Source organism: Nanorana parkeri, unplaced genomic scaffold (assembly GCF_000935625.1).
Source record: "Nanorana parkeri isolate BGI_ZX_2015 unplaced genomic scaffold, ASM93562v1 scaffold762, whole genome shotgun sequence".
Taxonomy (NCBI): domain Eukaryota; kingdom Metazoa; phylum Chordata; class Amphibia; order Anura; family Dicroglossidae; genus Nanorana; species Nanorana parkeri.
Window position 1 is genome coordinate 570,077 of NW_017307030.1, and position 25,616 is coordinate 595,692.

At 39.3% G+C, this 25,616-nt stretch overlaps 1 protein-coding gene across 1 annotated transcript in view; it reads left to right on the forward strand.

Annotated features, from left to right (window-relative positions):
• UNC5D (unc-5 netrin receptor D) overlaps positions 1–25,616 on the forward strand; it is a 490,550-nt gene that overhangs the window by 338,782 nt on the left and 126,152 nt on the right. Inside the window, exon 9 of the mRNA XM_018564580.1 lies at positions 23,946–24,131. Within this exon, the coding sequence (XP_018420082.1) occupies positions 23,946–24,131 (186 nt within the window). The remainder of the gene's footprint in view (positions 1–23,945; positions 24,132–25,616) is intronic.

The following is a 25,616-nucleotide window of genomic DNA, read 5'->3' on the forward strand; positions in this document are numbered from 1 at the left end:
TATATATATATATATATATGGAAAATGTTCTTCCAGCTCTTCCTCGTTTGTACCACTTACTTTGCCAGCTTTTTGTTGCCACGTCCCAACTTTTTTGAGATGTGTTATCATCATTTTCAAAATTACAGTGGTACCTCGGTTCACGAACATAATTTGTTCCACGATTCTGGTCGCGAACCGAATTGGACGCGTACCGAATCAAACTGTGATCAGACCACAATCTCGACTAGATGAAGCCACGACCAGTGTCAGAGCAGGGAAGATGGCTGCGGTTGTGTTCATCACCCGATGCGGAGTTCGCGAACGGAAACCAGGTACCACCGTGCATGATTTTTTTCCTAGAATGGTACATTTTCTCAATTTAAACAATTGAAATGTTTTCTATTTTCTATTGTGAATAAAATATGGGTTCATGAGATTTGCAAATGGAAAAGGGGGTAAGTTTCCCTTAATTTGGTGAAATTGAAAAAACAAAAACATAACACACAGCACATGATTGCATGTAGTGAAAGTGAAAACCAAAACCCAATCATAAATAAATATAATCCACTGAATAAAAAAAAAACAACATATATTGATATTCCTCTTGGAGTTAAAAAAATCCCTTCCATGTTAGCTTTATACTGTCATCATGCATAGAGGAGTGCATAAGATAAGAGGGAGTACCACATCACAATAATCAGCAGTAAAAAAAAGAGGACTTTAAGGCTGGGTTCACACCTGGGCGTACGGAATATGCATGTTTGCCGCGCGTTTCGTGCGTTTTTACTGTGATTTGCGATAAAAGAAACGCGCGACAAACGCGCGTTTCCGAGGGCTATCTGGCTGTATCCTAATGGATACACGCGGCAAATACGCCCCAAAGAAGCTCCTGTACTTCTTTGGGCATAGGGCGTTTTTCAGCTCGTTCTGTAAAACGCCCAGGTGGGAACCATGCCCATAGGCGATTATTGGTTTTCACATGTTGAGCGTTTCACAGCGCGTAGGAACGCGCTGTAAAACGCCCAGCTGTGAACCAGGCCTTAAATTCTCTCTCAGTTCAGTTTCAGGTTTAGTGAGCTAACTAAAAAAACATATTCCTTTGGTAAATCATCCCTATTATGTTTATGTAGGCAGGGTTTAGAAAAGTTTGATGGATGTTTTACTTTGGGATTCTTGGCGCTGGGCATATGTTTCCCAGTCCTAATCCTTTTAATGGAGTGAATTAGGCTTCCAACATATTGGATACTACACAAGAGACCAAATATACCACAAACAAGTTACAGTTAAATCAGAACTACGGCCAATAAAAGTTAAAAAATAAATACCCCATAAAAGATAAAACTCGTTCATTTGTAAATAACTTTGCGAAGCTTTGTACCAGAAACTTAATTTTCATGTCATTTTAGGATACAATGTATACTTTTCATGTACAGTAATACTACTTTTTTTTCAAAAACTTGCAATTATCAAAAATATGTTTTTATTTTTTTTACATCTTTTTGCCTGTAGATTCCATAGGATTTAAAATAATTTTTCCAAATGAGAACATATGTTTTCCCCAGAAATAAAAACTATGTATTTATTATCTTAAGTAATGGCCATCAAAGTTATCACCAACAGAACAGGCTCATGGCGAAAATGTAAAAATTGCAGTGGTCAATAAGTAGTAGAGGTATACAGGTATAAAAGATGAAGTGGATGATATAAATTGCCTTTCATTGTTCTGCTCCTTCACTTTGATCATCTGTATACAACAGTGAAGTGTGCGTGGGAGGAGTGGCACTTTCTATCATTTTTGTCCTTGGTAGCATTCTCATCTTTGATTCCCTGCATTGTGGTCCATTGGAGAGTGACTTGCTTTAATTCAGATCTTTGATACAAGTGACATCTCTATATCTTCTGGAATTAGTGCTTTCTAAAGTGGAGAGTAAGGGCTGTATCTGAGTTGTATTCAGTATTACAACTTTAACAGTATCTGTTCAATCAACTGTGCAAAAAAACACAAAAACAGAGAAAGACTGCTGAATGGCATTTCTGGAATGACCTTGACCTTGCCTTGAGTGTCACTGATGTGTGTGGTCATCTGTGGACAAGCAATTGCACCATTTGAAATGCTATTTCCTGCAAAAATTAGCATTAGTCTACTTTCCGTAGCATTGAATAAAGAAAGTACACAGGCATTAATTGAAATCAATAGTTTATGATCTGAATTCCAGGCCAGCATTTACTCTATATCACTGGTTTAAATGAGTTTAAGTATGCATTGATATATTGATACAAAAATATCCTCCAGAAGAGCATATGGCTATCATACTCATGCCATATAAGCTTGTAATTCTGCATGCAAAGTTGACACCTCTGACATCACGGAACAATGGGCTTAAATAGTACCAACCTGGAAGATACCTTTTACTTTAAAGAATTGCCTGCCATGGTGTCTCCTGAGGTCTAAGGGAGTCTAAAAAATATATTGTTTTAGATCCTATAAAGGGCCAGTCCACTCAAAACTGTGTTTTAGATGTTACTGGAGCATCAGTGCCCACTTAAACCTTTGCATGTGTTAACAGACATTTTATTAACTAAGCCCATTAACTTTGGATGGTCTGTAAATGTACCTCAAATCACGAAAAAAACAGCACTATTCTTTTACATTCTTCTATGCCTGAGTTCCTGTGTTTGCGTGCCTATTGTGGCCATCATTTAGATCCCACTCTGCATTTTTTTAATGTTATTTATTATGTGTTATAAATGTTGGACCTTTTGCACAGCCTCACAGAGAAACACGAGCACACAGTCAGCTATGCATGCTATGCATTGCTTGAAAACAGGAAGGAAGCCACAGCTTTATTTTCTACCTTATTCAATACAACACAGTATATCTACCATAGATATAACAGAACTTAGAAACACTGTCATCTAGTGACCGGAATTTTATACTGCAGGAGTTATTGCTATAGATACAATAATGTGTATTCCAACAATAAAGAATGCAACAGCGTGTGCTGAGACCTACAAAAGTGGGCAAGTGTCCCATTCATGATCAGAGACTGAGTTGGTAGTCTATTTTGCTTCCCCAGCCCAAATGAGCCTTGTAGTGGCAACAGGTAGCACAAGAGCAACAGAGGTGAATCAGAGCTGGTAGGTATAAATAGGCTGGAAACGGAATGGGGAATCTAGTTGAAGGGCTGTCTCAACAAGAGAAATGTAGATTACTGCAGGCAGCAGAGGGACTTGGCAAAGCAGGCTACTCAGATATGAGCAGGTCTTGGGACAGGCCAAGGTCAGAATCAGAAAGGTAGAACAGGAACCTGATGAGCTGAAAGAAGTGATGTCAAAAGGGAAGCCACATTCAGTAACTGGCGAGGTACGAATATAGCAGGGAGTAGCAAGGAGAAAGGGTAAAGCTAGGTCAGCAGATATCAAGGTAGTAGCAAAAGGGTAATCTGCAGTCAAGTTAGGAACAAAAGCCAGGCCAGTAACACTACTCTCCATGCACATAGGTCAGATCAAACAGGTAATAAGCTGAAGACCACCCAGGGGGCAGGGTCTAAAATTGCCCATTTGGAGCCAGTATCGGCACTGGACGTACATAAGCACATGTGGATGCCAGACATGCACAAACACACATGCACAAATGTTAGAATTTAGAAGCAAGCCACCGGTCACAACCATATGTGGAGAGTAATGTACCAAAGCGCATGCATTAGCAAGTGCCCATGTCCTTAGGGCGACTGATCTTCACTTACAGCAGGATGACAAAATTCCAAGGTGGAACAAATTTAGGAAGTACAGCAGGGAGATCTCACATTTGCAATACCCAAGACATAAAAGAAGCCAGTGGCTGACTTTTAAGCTGACTCCAGCTATAACTAATATATACTGTATGTTTGGGGTGTGACTGGCTGTTAAAAACTGCTGATGGACTTACTCTAGTGAGCTCACCCAAACATTTAGTCCAATGAAATGCCCACATGGCTGCCAACCAATTGCACTAGGCTGAGGCAGGGTTTTGCATGCCTACCTTTCTCACCTACCACAATACCTAACTCACACGTGTATTTTTAAGTAGCTTTTTAAACAGTTTGTTAAAAAAATATTGCTCTGCACTTGCATCTCTTAGGCATGTTCAGCCACTATTTAGTATCTATGAACAGCAGGGACAAGAGAGAGAAAATCTTCTATTGGCTGTTTTGGGAATACTGGGAATGTTAATCTCAGCAGGGAGATCTCACTCCATGAGAAATATCAGACCCCAACAGTGATTCAATATACCAGCTTTCACACATAACTAGTATATGTTTTGAAGGGTGGGAATTGGTTGAAGCCAGCTGGAGACTCTGTAGAACATGCTTGTCAGTCATACAAAGTGCCAAACAGAGTAGAATACATATGTAAATTCACGCATTTACCTAATTCCAAAATAATACTACAGCATTTTGGGAATTAGCATACCAATTATACATTTTATATTACAGAATAGTAATAATTCAATAAAGATGCATGGAACCTTTTTCTGGATTACTTAACTTCAAGATTATGTTAGGACAAGTATCCTTAATTGCTTATAGAATAAATTGGAATTAAATGAACTTCATTTAATTTGAATTCATAAAGTAAAACTGTTCTGAGAGTAGTATGTAGCCTGAAAATGCTTAACTAACTGTTGTTTGGAAAATTCAAACTTGGCTGTTATGCCAGTCCATTGGCTTCAAAACCTTGAGCTTGTGATCTAGAAAACTTGCTCACAAGATAGGTGTAACAAGCTGCATGCAACCGAAAAAAAATCTGTTTGACATGGCTTTTTGTTGTGCAAAATAATGAAGCAACCAAGATAGGTTTAAAGGTCTCTTCCAATTGATATTGCTCCCTCACTTTAAGCTGTCCCTAACCTAATCTTTATCTGTCCTCTTTTAGACTGCCCCTAGCTAGTGTGTGATAGTGTTCTGCTTTTCTTAAAGCCTTAATACTTACATTTTTGGCTCTAGAAGTCTAATGCCCACCCAATGCTCTTCCCTGGGCTGCTTTCATTGCTCTCCAATTACACTGATGTCCCATGATGCCTTTAACTCCCTATGGACTTCAGGCTGTGAGTGCTGTCATCACACTGGAGTCCACAGTTAAACAAATTGTACTGTTGATTTTTTTTTTTTTTATCAGAGCATTTGCTGAAAGACATTTTATATAAATCTTTGGACCCCTTTACGCTGTTAAATTATTAAACGGCAGTATAATTAGAGGTATAAGTCACATTATTTCATTCTGTGCCCATTATACATTTCCACATAATGTCCACTGTGTGGTCAACTGAGAGCTGAGTCACACTGGCAGCTGAATCTACGGCCATCAGCGTGTTCAGAATCCTAATGATGACATTCTACAATAATCAGGCAAGTGTGGCAAGAGCAGTTTCACGAATGACTGGTGTTATACTGTAACTTGACTGGGGACCATTTTTTAGGTGCAGTTTCACCTTGATTACTAAATTTTTCCTGCACTGTTCTTTGCTGTAATGTGACACTTAAACTCTACTACATTTCCTTCTTTGAAGGTTCCACGCTATTGAGTCTCATTGCAAGCTTGATATTTCTATGTTACACCAAAAAAACGTCAGTTCTTCCTATAGGTAATTGTAACATTAGTTTGTTCAATGGACCATACAAATATTATCTGTATGAAATATGTTCATCTCAGACTTTGGGCTAAGAGCTTCCTGCACTGCTTATACAAGATTAAAACAGTTTTACTGTTAAAGGGATTGTGTCAAGCAGAATACTTAATTTGACAACAAATGTCACTATAATGTCAGTAGTGAAAAAGCAATGTTAAGGAGCATCAGTCGGCTTATATATGCTTTATTGTACTAAGAACTCAATGACAGCCAGACATAGAATAATTAGATAGCATGCAACCTGTTCTTAGGGCATTCTGCTGCTCCTGCATCACTACTTGCTGACTTCTGTGTAAAACGTTGCATAGACAAGCAGGTGTCTACCCAAGTATGACGGAAATGGAAATCATCTGCCTGTAACCTGTTATACAATGTGTGATGCTGCTTCTCATGTGGCTCCCCTGACTACCTGTAGTGGTTAATATAGATTATTATTTGCCTTTCTTCTCAATAAGAAGTGGGAAGAGTCAGTCTAATCATTCATATACTTGGGTGGAGAGCCAGGTGAGGGAAGCTAATGAGGGTTATTTTCTTGCACCTCTTGTCCAACACCCCTGGAAATAGTGACAGGAAATGTGAGGACACAGAGGGGTAGGAAGGTAGAAGTTGCAGGCAGACCAGTTCATCAGATATGCGCACCAGTATAATTGTTTATCACTGAGCAGGGACCAGACGCAGAAACATTTCTACACCCAAGGAGTCAGGAGTATAGTCAGGTTCTGAGTCATTGTCAGTAACAGCTGGTCAGCAAGGTAGAGAATTAGAAGGCAGAGACAGCATAATGAAGCAAGACATGGGTTAGTAACAGCCAGACAACAAGTTGTAACAGAAGCAGGCAGAAATCAGAGATCAATATTGAAGTCTGGATCACAATAGGTAAACAAGATTCAGAAGCAGGTCCAAAAGGCAATTAGGGTCAAACATAGGAAATTGGAACAGAAGGTTGGGTTACAGAAATGATGAACTAGCTGAAGACCACTCAGCTATCTGTCCATGTCACACTCCAGTTTATAAACACTGCTCGGTGCCAAAAACAGTACCAAGTGTGCCTGCTCACACACGCACATGTTGCTTAATGCTAAAGTATGTATGCTTCTGTGCTAATGCATGCCTGGTTGGGTCCTATGCACAGGGCAATGGGTCACAGTATGTGCACATGATCGAGTCTGCACGGGTCTTCTGAAGCAGGAAAGGAGCTGAACTTACCTTACAGTCACATTGGGCTTTACCAACAAATTGAAAAATCTCAGTGAGTCATAGCAAGCCATTGCAATGTCTACATTCTCATGATTATGCTGTAAAAATGTGCAAAAATATACTATGGTAAAAAAAAATGTGTGCCTTCTGAGACTTACCCAAGTTGCTAACATGCACATGAGCTCATCCTGCAAACCCAACAGTTCAGAAAAATGAGTTGTGCAACTTGTAAGTCATATCTTCCTACTGCAGAGATAAAATAATAGAGGTTTTGCCAGCTTGAAAAATCTATTTTATGTGTTATTTTCTTCTGCACGGCATAGTCAAGTGGCTAATAAGGAACCAATGGATGGCAAGTTTCATCTGTGTCACTGAGATCTGACTGCAGTGATGTACAGTGGTGGAGGGGGAGTCACACAATTATGCAGGATATTTGAAATTTTGTACATTTAAGGTTTGTTAGAGCCATGTGGACACCAAAAAAACATTTTCAACAAGAAAACATTGTTTGTCCAAAGCTGCAGTGGGGTTTTAGTAAATGATAGTTTCGATATGAAGAGGACTTCATGGAGTTCATCCTGAATAGCCAATGGTGGCAGTAGCATTGGTAAACTCTTAGCTTCTGTTATCTTTATGAAGGGCCTGTGTCAGAAGACTCTGTGTTGTGTTGATGAGCGTTCTTGTTTTGAGTGGAATCACCATTTAGTTAATAAAAAATATTTTGATAAATGCCTTCTTTAAATGTAGGTGTAATTGAAGTGATGATATGAATGTAAAATCCAACACATTTTTAAAGGGCATTCTAATCCTACGGCTCCATCTATACAGGAAACAAATCTATTGTGTGCAGGCCCGGCACTACCGCAAGGTAAGTCAGGCGGCCGCCTTACGGCGCTGCAGGGTGAGGGCGGAAAAAACAGGGCATTTTGACAAGTGCTTATACTTGTCAAAATGCCCCGATGTTTGCGCTTTTTTTTTTTTTTCACTTACCCTCGGTGCGGGAGAGCAGCGGCGAGTCAGCGCTGGTCCAGTGGGAGGAGCTCCAGGTGGGGTCCTAATTTAGCTGGTCGGCGACTGCCTGAGTTTCCCGACACACGCGGCATTTTGTACGTGTCAAAATGCCCTGTTTATACAGGGGGTCGGGGGGCGCAAAAATGCACTTTGCCTGTGTAGGCACGAATTCTAGCACCGGCCCTGATTGTGTGCAAACCTATTGTATACACGAAAAACTGATGGCATACAGAGCGAACCAAAAATCTAAGTTCCACTGCCGATGGGATGCCTGGCTGATGTTTATGAACAATAAAACACAATCCAACAACATAAACAAATTCTAGGAGGCATTCCAACAATAGTTATGATGTCTCATATATAAAGCAAACTTATTGAGCTATAGTAAAGACTATTGCTTTGTACTCTTGAGAGATAACACCTTACCTTCCTCCCCCACTTTTCCTTCGCCTTGCCTTACTCATACTACAGCCCACCTCAAGCCAATACTCCTACAGGTATTTTGTACTGATATCTCAGGAATCCCTCCTGGAGTAGTGGCCGCTAACTGTTATTGACCTAGGGATTCTGGTTATGCAATGAGGAAACAATTACCAATGGTTAGATGTCTTAGGTGCACTTTTATTGTACTATATTTGCATTATATCATTATGCATATCATAATGATGCAAGCTCTATAATTATTGCTCTGTACTTGTAATACTCACCTGCTCTCTTGCTGTAATCAACCAAGGTTCTGTATCCTGTATGATGAGGACAAAGGCATGTTTTCCTCTTGTCTTCCTTTGTTTACTATGTTTTTTTGGGGGGGAAAAAGAATAAAACATTCTAAGTTAAAAAAGGGCATTTTAATAAATTACCACCAGCCCTGATCATTTATTATAGTGTGCTTTAGTACCATGCTAACAATGCACCCAAATGGTAGCAAGAGACGCCTCTCTTAACAGAAACAAGTGAATTCCATAAATTAGTTAATTTTAATCAATTATGTTTTCTAATGTTCTAAACAGAATCTTTCATTTTGTGCTCACGCACATCTTAAATTATCTTCAGGTGCGTTCAGCAAGTATAATCACAGTTAATAGAGACTTTCACTTTCCGTTAATATACATTAACAAAGTGTTTTGTAACATTTTCACTGATCAACTGAAACAACACAAGGAATAGTTCCCATGAGACAGAAAGAGGGAAATATGGTGTTTTCAGCAGAATATGTTTAATATTTACCTATGTACTTATGCTAAGTAATCTCAGGCAAACAACCTTGCATATGTTGGTATGTTTGTTTTCCATTGATGAAATGTATTATTGCCAAGGGCTTGGCATTTGGACTGCAGACCAGAATGGGCAGTTTTAGGAATCAAAGGGCACTCTCTGGACTTCAGGAAGGAGAACATGATTTTGTTTTTTATTTCTCAAGAATAGTTAAACATATTCCAATGAATGCAGCTTTACCAATGATTTATTCAGTCCTGTTGGTAATAATTCAAAGATAAATCAGAATGTTTGAGATTTGTTTTTCCTCTACCTAATACCATGTAAAGTGTACCTATCCTAACGTTTTAGACAGCCACTTTCAATTAAAAAAGAAGATATTTCCAGATGTCTGAGCTTTATCCCCGGAAGCCAAAAAAGCTCAAATCCCCACATCCTCTAAGAAGTCAGTGCTTGACCCTGCCCCTTTAATATTGTGTGCCTCTGTATTGGTCTATCACTGTGATGGGCAGCTTCCCTGATTAACAGTGGGACATGAGAATAAGAAAGAGTAGAACCAAGTGCCATCTTTCTTGGGGAACTTGAGATTTTGTCAGGTTTCAAAACTCCCATAATGCCATAAGACAATACAACATTACAGGAGAGTACATGGTGTAAAAACTAAAATGACCCAAACCCCCCTCCCCCCAAAAAATTATTAAGTTAAATTAATTTATAATTAAAGAACCCTATGTGAATACATCCAAAACAACAATTTAGATTGTTTTGAAACAAAAATTCAGACGGATACGAAATCCAAATAACGAACCAAATCGATAATGGCCAATAAAAAAATGAATTGATCCAACGCTAAATGAATTTTTTTGCGGGGTTACATGTCTATTCTAACCCTAATTACATTCTTATACTAACAACCTAGCCCTTACCTAGTAGTAGTTAGTCACGTTCACCAGGACTTATTCTGTAATTCTCACAGATCACAAATGATCTAAGCAACTTCTTCATTTTTAGTGAGTGTCGGGAACATGGAAAGCATTTATGTCCACATGGGTAGCTCAGTTACTTTTATCTAGTCACCATGGAATATGTCAAGGCAGATGCTGATTGTCCAAGAACAGGATGGAAGGTGTGAACATTTTTGAAACTACTCTGTTCTGCAAAACATTTTCAATATTACAGAATAAGCCAAGTTAAACATAACTAACTTCTACCAGCAATGCCCTGACCTGGATATTCACAGGGACACCTGGCCCTAATGTATCTGCCAATGAGGTTGATGTATATAAGAGCATCTTGGGCTGCCATGACCTCCTTGTTTTAATAAAAGTGTAAAATACATTTTAGTTTTAGTTGTACATCAGACTCTCTGGCCCTGCAATAAGAGTGGGTTGGCAGAGATGCAATATCACTGTTCTGGAATGTGCAATGTTTTACCAGTCAATATCCATGCAGGGGCTACCTTTAACTCCCAGTCCAGCTCTGCCAAGTTACAAAATAAAAGCTGTACAGTGTCTTTCAGTCAATTTGAAATACCATTTTAGACAATTATGCATTAGCATTCCTGAATGTAATCTTTAATTGAAATATAATCCTCGACTGCTTCCCTGTTTATTGAGATTGAGTTTTAAGTGAATAGATTTGAGGCGTGAAATTCAATAAGATTATCTTTTGAGTACATACAAGTAAAGGTAAGGTATGGTATTTTTAAATATCTCTTGGATTAGTAGAAAATATTCAGGGTGTGCATTTTAAGGACGTTGGAAAGTAATACTTATTAATTGCTTGATAATGCATCCTAATCTCTTTAGGGTGTATCATCCATGCAATAAAACATTAAAGGAAAACTCCAGTCAGCATAAATATATCCAGTATATTTAGACTATTCAATTATTCTCTATTTAAATGGGAGCTGAGAGATATCTGTATTTTAAGTCAAAAATTACATTCGAACAGTTTGTTAGAGTTTTCACCAGCAACAGTGTATGGATGATGTGGGAGTGGCCACAAACACATAATGGTGTCACATACAGCCTCTCTACTGCCTCAAAATGTTTGTTAAACAGATCCTTTAGGGTCAAATGGTTCACACAGGACAAGAGAGTAAACCTGGCACTGTTTACATAGCACTACTTGGGGTATATCCCCCCCCCCCACACCCTTCCCGACACATAGCTAAGGACCAGGACTTCTCAGTAACTATTAGTGACATTCCAAATGCCCTAGACCCACTTACTTGATAATAAATGTCCTAGGCATCCTCCTCAGGTGGGGTTCTTGTCATTGGGTGATATAAATGATGGGCAACAGTCACTAAGATTTTAAGATATTTTAATAGCAAGAAGAGTGAAGGAGGATAAAGGGAGCACAGGATACCTGTAGAATTACACCAAAGCACAGTCCTTTGCTCTTCTGCATAATCTTCTAGCTTTCTGGTTCCCTCTCTCATAGGGATTTACTGACTGGGTACATAACTTGAAAGTTGGCTCCTTGCAACTGAGGTTCTAGTGTGTGCTCAGTCTTAGCAACAAGGCAGGACAGCAATGGGAAGGTTCCTGTGTTACTTACACAGACTCAGTCGTCACTCAACACCCCTTTAGGGGACAACTGCAGCTATGTTTTCGCAACATCTGTAGCACTTCATGGCAGCCAGTAATGTAGGGATTCCTTCCAGGAGGGGAGATCCCACACTTCCCATGTCCCTAGGCCCTCAGGACTGGGGGCTAGACTGCTGATTACAGAAGACGTTGTGCCAGGAATTGCCTCAGATATTGAGTAGCTCTCCCAGCATGAACAGCCAAGCCTGCTGATTGGCCAGGTATTAAACATCCTTATTATGAAGTGTTACCTCTAGCTCACCCTGCTGTAGCACACACAGAACAGCTGGTGACTGAGAATAACCGCCACATACTTAGAGAACACAAGCCAGCACACAGTTAACCTGGCTAACACACAGCTAAGCTCACTAACACTAACGCTCACACTGACAGATCACAAAAATACAAAAGGGAATTGGAAAAATACTACATCGCTACAATATCTTGCTCACATGTAAGTTGAATGTATAGAGTATGTTATCATGGAAAGACTGTAGATATGTCACAGATAAAACCCATGCATGTATACAGTATATCTTGCTGAAGCTAAAAAGGAACACAAGTGTTACCAAGGCTTACATTGAATTTTGTACATTTGTGAAATCTTACCTTTTTTTTTTTACTGTTTTATCCTTTATTCCTCTCTCACTCATGGTCACCAACCCACATTTTGAAACAATTTTATATTCCATTAATTATTCAGCTAGTTAATTATTGAATTGCATTAATTATTCATTCAAGTCTGAGCCTTTCTTGAATGATATATATACAGTTACTGGCTGGTTAAGGTAGACAATAAAGTATAGGCACTTGTACTGTAGGTCACTGTTAATTTAATGATTCATATAACTGTCAGCTAAACTGGGTGACAACCTCTGTTGAATGTGAGCACCATCAGACATGTAACATAAAAGGAAAGTGCTGCATGGATGAAAAATGAAAACCTTTAATGAGATCTGGAAGTTTGCAGAGGTCACACGCTGTCTCTTTATATGACAAAGTACAGCTGAAAATAACTGTAGTTTTGCAGTTTAATAAAACATTTATGTGCCAGGGTTTATATCTTCACATCTGCATATACATTTTATTTAGATTGATTCCTTTTCAGTACTTTTTCATAAAACTCTTTTCAATTTTTTTTTTTATTTCAATACTTGATTATATATTCACTATTTTATATAGTTCTGGTTTTACATGGGAAATGTTAAATTGCATTAGTCAGGGGTAACCAACCTTAGCACTCCAGCTGTGGTGTCCATGAGACATTGCCATGAGGCATTATAGGTCTCTGACAGGCATGACTGCCCGAGGCAGAGACATGATGGAATTTGTAGTATCACCCCAGCTGGAGTGCTAAGGTTGCCTACCCCTGGTATATGCAAATACAAATTCAAATGTCCCTCCTTGCACTGTTGCTATCCTGAGGCTGTGAGTTTGTATGAGTAGCAGTTATTACCAGTTCAGTCAGAGTGCAGTTATTTACACATAGGGAATCTTATCTTTTTGAACAGAACATCCATAGCAACCAGTAAAAAGCAGACAGGGCACAAGCTCTTAGCAAAGGGGAAACAAAGCTTGGCCTTTAAGGCTAGGTTCACACCTAGGCGACTGAGCTAGTGAGCGGTTTTCGCACGTTTTAATTTGTGCGACTGTTCTTTGAAAACCGTGCGGTTGTCACGCGGTTTTCAATGTATAGAGATGTATATGGGACCCAAACCGCGTGACAACCGCCCGAAAATAGCTCCTGTACATTTTTGTCCGTGTGACAAACCGCAATAGTATGAACAGCCTCCATTGACTTCAATGTGAATCTTTGTTTTGCGCAATATCGTTCGACTCAAAACGCGCAATGAATCGCCTAGGTGTGAACCTAACCTGAGGGTTAGAAAACGTATTCATTATGGCCAGAGACTAATATAATGGAGTGAAATTGTCTACTGGTTTCTTGCAGTCACAAAACAAAAAAAATCCCTTGGGAATTCTGTAAGCTGATGTCCCTAACAAATTTGATTCCTTTCTCCATCACCACAAGGGAGTTTTAGTATTTGGCTGCCGCAGTATTAATTCATTAATTTTAATGTTAAAGCTGAAATCACAGCAAATAAAAAAAAAAACTATTATTCAGTTATGGATTACTAAAAAAAATACATGTTTGACATTTTTTATATGAGCACCCAAAACCTATTTTTACATTAGTCGGGTCCATACCTCCATATGCTAAGACTGAGACAAGATGAGCCAGCAGTATGATCCATTGAAGGCTGTATTAAAGATGAACCAGAAGCTTGCTTATAGGAGGGATAAGCACTGGGTGCAGGGCCAGATTTCCTACAAGGTCAACCAAGTCCTGGCCTCGGGGCAGCAGGGAGTAGAGGGGCAGCTGGGGCGTGGAATTCCTATCTCCCGACGTCGAGGACATGCAGTTTTGGCCACTGGGCAGGCAGTTATTTTCTACATTTAGCCCTGCTTTGGGCAAAAATGGCTAAATTTACAGCAGGGAAGCCGCCGCTTGTTTTGTACAAGTGATCTCGGCAATGTCACCGAGATCACTTGTATGCATCCTGGCATGGGGGCAGCAGAGAGAATAAATCCGGCACTGACTGGATGATCTCTTTAGTGTGGTGATGCTCAGTGAGGTAGCTGGGCACAAGAAATTGACTAAGCTATATTTCTTACCTGTAACCTAGCAACAAGTGTCTGAGTAACAAGACTCACTATATAGAGCTACAAACATTTTGACAGGTATGCACATATACATATTTCCTTTTTAAATTAAATTTCTTGGCCATATGTAAGCTTTAAATCAGACAAAAACTGAAGAGCCCTTTGTAATGAAGCTGTATACACAGTTGCAAATACCTTACGTTATCCCCAAGGACAACGGTGCTGGATACACAGATGTAAATACCTTACGTTATCCCCAAGGCCAACAATGCTGGATACACAGATGTAAATACCTTACATTGTCCCTGAAGAATGTAAAAAGGCAGAGCTTGGTTTAATGCAACATCATTTATGCAGAATGGAAATACCCATTTTGGGTGAACAGACCCTTTAATGTGGACAAAAAATAAGTGGCAGCAACAGCCGCCTCTCTTATCGGGCACAAGTGGATTCTGTAAATGAGTTCATTCTAATCAGCTATGTGTTCTAATGCTTTAAACGGAATCTTTTACTTTCTGCTCACACACGCAGATCCCACATTATCTGAAGGTGCATTTGGCAAGCATAATCACATTTAAAATAGACTTTTAGTTAATATTTTGTACATTACAATTATATGGTGTATTTATTTTATTTTAAATTGATTTAATCCAGCTCATTTGCCTGTCTGGATATCACCACATTTACATTCCGTTTACCTGTATTGGTCATCAGGACTTAAATTACCACACAGCTGCAAAGGGCAAATGCTGTGTATGCATCTGAGAATTGTAGTATTATTCCTTCATTTGCAGTGTGGTGAGCTTAGATAGCGAGCACTGGGGTTTCCATAGGAAGCTACTGGGCAATAATCAATAAAATCCCATTAAAGAAATCCAGATTATAAGTGAAGGACAGCTAATCAAAGGACATTTATTGATATTGGTCATTCATGAAATCACAGGAAAAAAGGAATTTAGGACCACATAGGGTCCCATCATCAGGCTATGTGTGTTTATGAAATGTTGCTTTTTTTTTCCTGTGATCATATGATTGACCAGCATCAATAAAGGAGTCTTGATGATTAATACTTTGGTGTGCTGGTGGCTTACTCTCTATGTTATATTCAGTGGTGCCATTGGCTTGTCACTACAGCACCCACCGAGAGAAAACAGCGGATATACCAGTTGGGTGTGTGATTGGACATTTACATTGATCTGTGTAGAGGTAGCCATCTTGGTAGAGGCAAGGCTTTTCTTCCTAATGTCAGAACACGCAGCTGGGGAAATGGTGAAGCAGCACAATAGTTATATCACCAAATCTAACTCCAAGGGGTTGATTTACTTACCTTATAAACACGCCACGAACAAGTATACACCTCTGTAGTGTGTTCCCTCCCAGCATGATCTATTGGTGGAATCTAGACACCTTTGTAGTGTGTACACACCCAGCAGGTGTGTTGTGCAAAGCCCTGCATGAATTGCAAGGTGATGTTGTGTAAATTCACCTCTGTAGTGTGTTCCTTCCCAGCATGATCTATTGGAGGAATCTAGACACCTTTGTAGTGTGTACACACCCAGCATGATCTATGGGTGGAATCTAAACACCTTTGTAGTGTGTACACACCCAGCAGGTGTGTTGTGCAAAGCCCTGCATGAATTGCAAGGTGATGTTGTGTACATTAGCTCTACATTGTGTTGCTTGCATTGATGAATGCAGGAATGTAAATGCATGAGCTAACCATTTTTGTCTAAACTGTGAAGCAGCATTATATATGCATCATGTGCATGATTTTTCCATATATGGCATTAGTGGAAATATGCTTTTAGAGACTTTTTGGTTGATAAATACGTTTTGCTGTGTAAAAATGACACGCACCTAGTGCGTGCGTGTGTTTAGGTTAGTAAATCACCCCCAAAATCTCATGTGCCTATTAATCAGAACAGCAGTACCATAGATTTCATACTGCAGATATAGTTATGAGGCTGTAAAAACAGCAATGCCTAAGCACCCTCTCAAACCAGGAGGTGCACTGGTATTTTTTAGAACTTTTTCCTGACAAATGGTACATTTTCTATGGTACTACCTGGGCACAATTATAACTTCTAAATGTGCTTGTAACATACACAATCTTCAGTTCTTGAGATCTGGTCACTTTAAAGTGTTTGTAAGCACAGAAATTGACAGTGCACCAATTACTTTCTTTTTATAGGTGCAATCAGGGTTAATTTGGTTTGCAGTCTAAAAATTTGCCAACATTACTTATTGACCCTGCCAGTATATATCCACTCCCTCCTACACATGGTTGCTTTTATGGTCCCTGTAGTCACTGGTTGCATTAATGGCAGATACACCTACCAGGCAGTCCAGAAGTGCAAGATTAAGAGCAACTCCTGTAGGAAGTCTTGCTGTTAAAATTTAGCTTGTTGGTCTGGCAGGGTGGTGTCTGTGTCCAGTGGCGAGGCATGATGTCAATGGAAGATGCTGAACTCTGTTGAAAGTCTCTGCCCACAGCTCTTGCAGGTCTCACCTTCCAAAGGAAGATAGGGACCACTGAAAATGCACACGAAAACATGTATTTAGAAGGTTTACTTGTTATTTATTTATTGTAACAGAATCTATGAAGTACTGGCAAGGAGAATACATTATATATTAATTTTCTCTTCTGGAGGGTTTACCGCTGCTTTAAGTGTTTTGTAACAAACTCACCAATTTACTGAAACACAAGGAACGCTGCCCGACAGACAGGGAAAGAAAAATCTGGCACTTTCAATAAAACTTGTTTAATATTTGCCTATGTACTTATGTTAAGTAATCTGAGTCAAACAGCCTCTCATATGTTGCTGTGTTTGTTTTTTTTGCTGAAATGTTTTATTGCTCAAGGTTTCTTTTTTTCTGCTTTAGAGGGGGGTGTTTAATGCCAATCTCTGGATGTTTACAAGTACCGCAATTAAAAATCTACTTATAGCAAAATATTAACAGATCGTTTTAATGCATCCAAAGTGTCTTACAGAAGAACTTGTATACATTTGGGTTAAATTTTTAGACAAATGTGTGAAAGCATCTTACATTAAATGCCAATTAAGTTGGCTTTTTAAGATGAATTGGGAAGTTCCCAGTATCAACTCTCCATGGTGGCCACCGGCTTTTCTCCCTCTGTGACATAATTTTTGTTATACATTCTACATTTGGCAAAATGACTAATATAGTCACACATCAGATAAAAATGTCTAAGAGTGCCAAGAACATTTTTGTACTAAATTTGTGCACTTTTTGTGACTCCTTGATGCAAAGCAAGAAGAGAAAAATTACAGCTGCTCAGTTGGCTTAACACTAGAAATTGAGTTACACAATAGCTAATTCACTGAATATAGACAATTCTATAGCACTCACTGCTATTGTCAACAATGAGTTTACAAGGGCGTGATGCACTTTAAAGTAACACTAAATTCACAAGTTAAATCCTAAAAATGCATCCAAGTACATTAGCTATTAACAAAAATGTATCTTATTTATGTATCACTCGGCTGTAGATCCTCAAATCATCTCTGAATTGGTGCTGACCCTGTCCTTCCTTTTGGAGGGTGCTACTTTTGTTCCCCGTGGTTCATGTGTGTGTGTTGTAAAGTAGCCACAGCTTTCATCTTGCTCCTGTTATAGACTACAAACTCAATACAAATTAGTAAACTAAACATGAGATTGTAGTCCATCAGAGGAGTAAACTTGGTGCAGTGGCTACTTTACAACACACACAGGGACCATGTGGAGCAAAAGTAGCCCCCCTCCAGAAGGAAGGACAGTGTCAGCACCAACTTAGAGATCATTTAATGATCTGCAGTTGATTGATGCGCAAAGGTACGTGAATGCATTTGTAAGATTTAACTCATGAGTTTGGTGTCACTTTAAAATACAACTGAAACCAAAACATTTTTAAAGTTTTAGCTAAAGTAAGGAACCTGTCAAGTCCCACTGGCAAGATTTCCCCTTTCTTCTGACTCCGATTGTTGTATTAGCGATTTATCCCTTGCCAAGACCTCTATGCCTGACCTGTATAAGAAGATATAATCAATGCAGACAATACTTATCAGATAGCTGAACTCACCAAATACCTTTGTATCCAAAAATTGCTTTATTGCTTGCAGCAGGGTTACAGCAGACAACAGGTTACAGCAGGTGAATGAACAGACGGTATTTGAAGGTCAGAGATAGTAATGTTTCCAAGCATGCAATGAAGATTAACATGTGATCATGTTACTGACACACATCTTGATGCCAGTAAGGACAACTCATGTAGAAAGGGGAAATACATCACAGATGAGAGGAAACACAAGAAAACATGGTGCAATAACCCTAAATGGCCACACGATGTCAGTATAATAATTAGCTATACTATACTAATGAGCAAACGGCTGAAAGAAAAAAACCTATATAAATTCTCATTTCACATTAATATGAATATTAACTATGACTATAGACTTTGTCATATATTTACAACTGTGTAACAGAACACCTTTACTTACTGTCTAGAAGACATAACAGTAATTGATAGTAAGGTTTTTCAGAGTGAGGGGAAATCCCATCCTAGTGGTATCCAAGAACACATGTGCCAGCGGAAAACGTCCACTCTGTTCCTGTTATGGAGCAAATGTAACATTTTGCATTTCCCATTACTTTATGTCCTGGTGAGGATGGTCACCAGTACAGAGAGGGTTATTCTCTTTGGCAGGGGGTTTTAACTTTGTCACACTTTAACTTTAGATACTTTAACCATTAGAGTCATGGGTTCTTTTTTTAAAAACAAATAAACCCCCAGGTTGCAGCAATGATGTTGGATGATCTGGATGATAAGTGCAGTTACTGCACAAACATCAAATGCTCACATAAGTGAACACAATATCAATTATTTTAGCGATCACAAACCTGTAAAATATTAAAAACCAAAGTTCAACTTACCTTAATGTTATGCAGATAATTTCTGCAAACTGTTTTCCCCCTGTGGGCTTTGCAGTGTCTAAATATGAGCAAAGCTCTCCTCAAGTAAAATGCATAAGTTAACTTTAAGCTTTACCATTCTACTTTGTTGATTATATTTTGCAGTACATACAGCATATGGGGGTGTGCAGATTCCATAAACATTGTGTTGGGAAGAAATACAGAAACGTGAATTTTCTCTTATTAAATATTAAATAAAAATAAATGTTTCCAAATTTACTAGAGTATGTTAGAGTAGACTGTAAAATTTAAAATATATTTGTATAACCAAGACATCATCCAAACAAAGAATGATTTAGGACCCAGGGGGATTTAAAGAGCAAAAGGTCTAAGGTCTCCAGAGTTTAAATATTTGGAGCCAGTGAAGCCCCTGGGGCAATTTTTTTAAGTGCAGGCAAAATATTTGTCGACATGTAGGAGTGCAGATCTTACTTCTGGAACAGCAATTCATGAGATCTGCCTGTCCTTGTCCTCACTACAGAACCAGCAATCAAACCTCACCTACATCCAGATACATTTACCCTAAGTGAGGACAAGGACAGGCAGATCTCGTGATGCAGTAAACAAGATGCAGGGATTTTTTGTTATGTTCTTAAAACAAATTAACACCCACTTGGTTTTTACTTGATAATTTGTTCTTTGTGCTCATGTTTTATGTTTTCTATGAATTAATCAGATATACTGTTGAATCAGACAAACTTCACTGATTAAGTGCAGGGAATACCTTTGAGGAGCTCTATTTTTTACCAGGTATAAAGGATTAACTTAAAGAAAGCCTGTCAAGAATGAAATATGTGGGTCATACATAAATTGACATTTCTTTATTCTGTGGGTAGTCAGTATGTCAAGTGGAGACGCAGCTTTGTTTGCACCAGCCATGACACAACAAGCAAAAGATTTTGGAGCTTAGTGAGAAGGGGCAAAGGTTCATAGAAAAGGGTGTCCTTTAGCTTAACATGGCTTACAACAGGATAGCAGCAATCCTTTAGCTGGGCTGCTATATTATGCTCAAAGGTTGTGCCAAACATTAAAAAGGTAGTAGGCATGCCTTGGGAGTTTTTACAGCCTTGTGTGCTTGAGATTCTGCAGGAGGGATTAGTGCTTTTGCAGAACACACCATCTTTAATCATTGAACTTTGTGAATGTCTTAATGATTATATATTGATACGGTGTGTTGTTTGATGTCAGTGGCGGTGCTTACTTACTTCTAATTGGGGTGGCTTTCTCTGGTGCTTCAATAGGGATTTATTTTTACAGTTTTTAGTATAAGTAATTAGACCTAGTGTTAAAAGTAGCTAACTGAGAAAGAAGACAGTGGTACACAAGGTTTCAAGGCCAGGAGTTTGGCTCTGAGCAATGCTGTGCTCTAAGACTCCTTCACACGGTCCTTGCCTGTAACTCCAACTTTTACATTAATCCTCCTTGTAAACCTGACAGTCACACTAACCCTCCATGTAACTCCAACCTTTATACTTTTCCTCCATGTAACTCTTTCACACTAACCCTTTTCGTAAACTCAACTCTGACACCAGTCCTCTTTGTAAATCCAACCCTTACATCAACCATCTTTGTAACTCTCACGCTAAGTCTCCCTGTATGCTCATTGCTCATACTAATCCTTACTGCAGCTCCAACACTGAAACTTAACCTGCCTGCAAGCACAACACTAACAATATCCCATCTTGTAACCCTGACCCCCACACCTTTATGCTAATTACCTTCCTGCACCAAAAGATACCAACAAAAATGTCCTGGGGCTTGAACTCTCCTGCTTTGTGAAGACAAAGTAGGGGTGAACTGCATTTGTTATGATATATTTATAAAGATGTTATATGATATTGGTATAGATGGTCCAAAATCCCACAAAATTCATACATCCAAAATGGAACTGCTCCATTAAATAAATTGTAATCCACAAAAAAGGGGCAAAGGTATTTTGTACTGGAATGTCACTATTGCAATGATGAATGTTTTAAAGAAAGCAAAAAAATAAATTTGTTTTCATGCAGAAGCTCCCAACTAATAGCGGGAAGCTATACAATAAATAGCACTGTAGCATATCATTGTAAGTATAAATAATTGTGATCCTTTGTTCAAGTGCAGACTGTGTAGTACAGCTGTGAAGATCAAACAGCCAAGCAGTATAATATAAAATAGGGAAAAACTCCTGTCCCAAGAAGGCAGGCTGCTCTTCAGTACTTCAAATAATGGCATTCTTTTAGAGTGGATTATAGAGCAATGTCATAAACAGCTGCAGATGGACCAGAAGTATTATGTATATAACAAAAACTAGCTCTTATCCAAAAATCAAACAGTCCCAATGATATGATTGGAAGTACACATTCTTGAATCACAGAGTGATATATCCATACATAGACCAATTAAATAATAGTGTCTCATAGCAAAATAATCCACCCTGTTTGCAATCATCCAAATAAAGTCTGTGGATTCATTGGGGTTGATTTACTAAAGACAAATATGCTGTTTACTTTGCAAGGGAATGTTCACTTAGTTTAGTGAATGAAGTGAAGCTGTGTTGACTTCTATGAACCAATCATGTGCAAACGAAACAAAACAGTATTTTTTTCATATTTTTCTTGCACCTGATTGGGTATTCTTTGCAAAGTGAATTTTCACCTCATTCACTAAGCTAAGTGAATATTCCCTTGTTAACTGTAGCTTCAAAATGAATGGGCTAGCAATGCACCTTAATGGCCCAAAAATCAGACCTCCACCGTTTTTGGCCTCCCACTGGACAGCAACACACTGCATTGCCACGCGTATGATAAAGCGCTTCTGCATCAACAAGACACATTGGGGTGTTAATCAGAATTACCTTTAGAAATATCCCATCCATTTAGCATATGGGGCAATTTGCAACAGATTCATATAACTGCCTGTGAGGTGTTGGTACTGCGTATTGCGTATGGGGCGTTATATTTATATTTCTAGTTTCATGAATTACAGCTACTGGTATACATTACGTAGTTAAGCTGAAATTCTAGCTTGTAATACAGTTCATATTCTAATGTATCTGTAGAGTTTATGACCCTCAGTTATGTGTAATATAACAATCTTGTTATGTTTAACAGTTTAAATTTCTTCCCTTGCGGTGTCTTATAGTAGGTTATTATTGTATGGCACATCAGGCAGTCATCATGGTAACTGTTTAAATGTAATCTTCACATACTTACACATTTAACAATTATGCATTTATTCTTCTAATACAGCAACTTTGTGAAAGAAAATCAGCATAAATTAATCTTAGAAGAATTCATGGGCATTTTAAAGGCTTGAAATTGATCATTGGGAAATGTTGGCAAACGCATGATTGTGGTACAATAACATTACTTATTACCACCCTCATTATAGTCACCTGAAGTTTGGATTATGATTGATGCTGCTTTAAAGTGGAACTTAAGTCACAGTGGGTCCCTAAGCTTTTGCCTCAATGGACAAGTACTGTATATACCACAAATTGCCCATTATGGCAGACCTACATGCTAGTTTCACATAGTTTGGCCTCAACAGCAATAAAGAATAGACTTTTCTGGCTAATAAAAAATAATAGTAACTATATTGTGGTTGCTGCTCTTAAGCAGGATTTTGCTTTCAATCCTTTACAATGTTTCATGTTAAGGAACATTGCATATTATAAAATAGCTATAACAGTATCAAATGCAAACCATAGAAAAGAGAACTAAAGACTTTCCCTCCAATCTCCTTGTGTATAAAAAAAGAAAAGAGAATAGACCAAGAATGGTTGATTGATCTCTTACCACCTCATGCCATTGTTTATACTCAAGGTATTTTAGAAATCCTCTTCCATGTAAGCACTAGTGATGAACAAGCTGGCCTGGGAGCAGTTCCCTCTGCAACCACCAAATCCAGCCAGAAATCCATCCAATCAAACTGAACCTAGGACTGTCAATGTCCTAGCAGTGTAATTGAATGCTAAGACACAGACAGGTGCACCATAACAACCTATAAGACCGTGGGGCAGACCTGTGATGCTGTGAGGGTCAATATGGCATAGACGGAGGTTCTTCCAGGTGGGCAAACTGGCTAAATTGTTCACTCGTTCAGCAAACAACTTGGGTTCAGGTTGAACTCATGGTTGACCTGAAGCCACAGTTTATCTCTAGTAGGCATGGGCTAATGGCAGGAGATGATAAAAGTAGACACATAGTTTATGTTTGCTGGATCTCGATTGCAATGTCTGAAGTTTAAACACAATAGGAAAACTGGCATAAAGTGTACCCCAAACGTGTGTTTATGTCTGCAGGGTTCATAGAAATGTTAATGTAAAATGGAATGATTCCTTTCAGTCTGCAAAATCCAAAAAGAGCTCATAGATACAAACATGTCTCCCATGTGGGCTAACTGTATAAGCTGTATAAACTCCTTTGAATGTTTACCTTCACCCTAAAAATATGTTTTCTGGACAGCAGATGAAAAAATGTTGTTTTTGCTTCAGTTACATGTCTCCTCTGACACAAACAGAATTCTGTATTCCTGAACATTGGTTTCTTTATGGCATTTTACCACATAGTCCCTCAACGGTGTTGATTTCATGGAGTACTCTGAAGTAATTTATTTTGTTTTGTTTCTTTTTCCTCCTTTCTTCTTTCATTTCTGTACAGGCGCTGAGAGTGCCAGTGACATTGCTCTGTACTCCGGTCTGGGAGCAGCCATCATTGCTGTGGCCGTGCTGGTGGTGGGAATTACGTTATATAGAAGGAGCCAGAGCGAGTATGGCGTGGATGTTATTGATTCGTCTGCCCTGACAGGAGGCTTTCAGACTTTCAATTTCAAAACTGTCCGACAAGGTTAGTCTACTGTGACCTTGGTCTCCTTTTTCCCTAATGAACCTATCCTGCAGGTTGTTCCACTCAACACATTTCAAAGAGAACATGTCAGTCCATTTCTAAGTCTGGAATACAAGAGTTTCTTTGAGTTTGTTTCATGTCCCACAAAATACATCGACAATAACCTAACTGCTAAGCTGTCCTCATCTACATCTATGACCAGGCAGTTTGTTTTTCTAAATCATTGCAGTCTGCTTACGATTTTTTAATCAGTATTCTGTTCTCATATTTATTCATTTGTTTGTATATGTCATTTTGAACTTTTCAGTAAATTTGTATTGACACTGCTTCTCCGTGGATTCCTTTTGTACTTTGCACACACAGAAACCTCTAACTTTTACGGCCCCACTGGTGTTTAAGGTGGACCTTGTTATTAATGCTGGATCTATAATCACCTATAGCTACGAGATATACTGTAGTTTGCCACCCACTTTTTTAAATGTTCCTATTCTCTCTAAATTATTACCCTCAGGTTTTGACATCCCGAGCAAGGGTTTGTGGCATGGGTTTTTGGGAAGGGCTATGCACAAAGCCAAATCCAGAAGTCATGGTTTGATTAATTTGGTGTTTAGGAACTCAAGTGGCCTTGGCCTGCACAGAAAGGAGTGAGAGCCAACACCATGGGTGGGATGTCGTACAAGTTCACAGATGTGTAATGATCTAAACATACTTCCCTAGATAACTAAAATAAGTCTAAGCTGCTGTATGAATATCTTTTTTTTTTTTTTTTTTAAAAGCAAATATAGTGGGGTTGGGGCCCTCTGATCTCTCAGGGATCCCAACAGCTCTTATATTGTTGTGCCGCAGTCTATTTTTGATATCCTCAGTTTTAAGGGAGTTCTCCGCGGATCTTTGAAGGGCGGACTTGAGGTCCGCCTGGATAGGGGCATTGGCATCCTCAAGATCACCAAGCCGACCCTCCAGAACAGTGGTCCGGTCTCGGACTTTTTGAAGGTCATGCCGTAGGAATGATATATCCGCCCGCATCCCCTGCACCTGGTCTGTCAGGGAGGATATGGAGGAGTTGCAGCGTTGAATGGCCGAAAAAACATCCTTAAGCGTGGGCTTTTTTTTCTTGGTAGAGGGGGCAGCACACGTGTCACTCACCCCTCCATCATCAGGATCGGAGCCGTCCGAGCCAGTGGCCGAACGGGAGGCCAGCAGGGTACCAGAGCCTGCATCCGTCACCCGCAATTTGCGGCAGGGTCCTCTCGGGGTTCCCCTTGCAAACCTCTCTAGCCTCGAGGCGACATCCCTGGAGCGACCCCTCTGTTGTTTGCGAGGGGTCTGGACAGGGGCACGCGAGCCGCGGCCATCTTGCAGGTCAATACCTCCAGTGAGGGCCTCATCGTCCGTTTTTGACATCCCAAGAAAGCGGAGGGTGACAGAGTGGTAGCTGACAGTCTCAAGGGGTCCGGTAAGTAGACAGACGAGATTTAGGTGGCG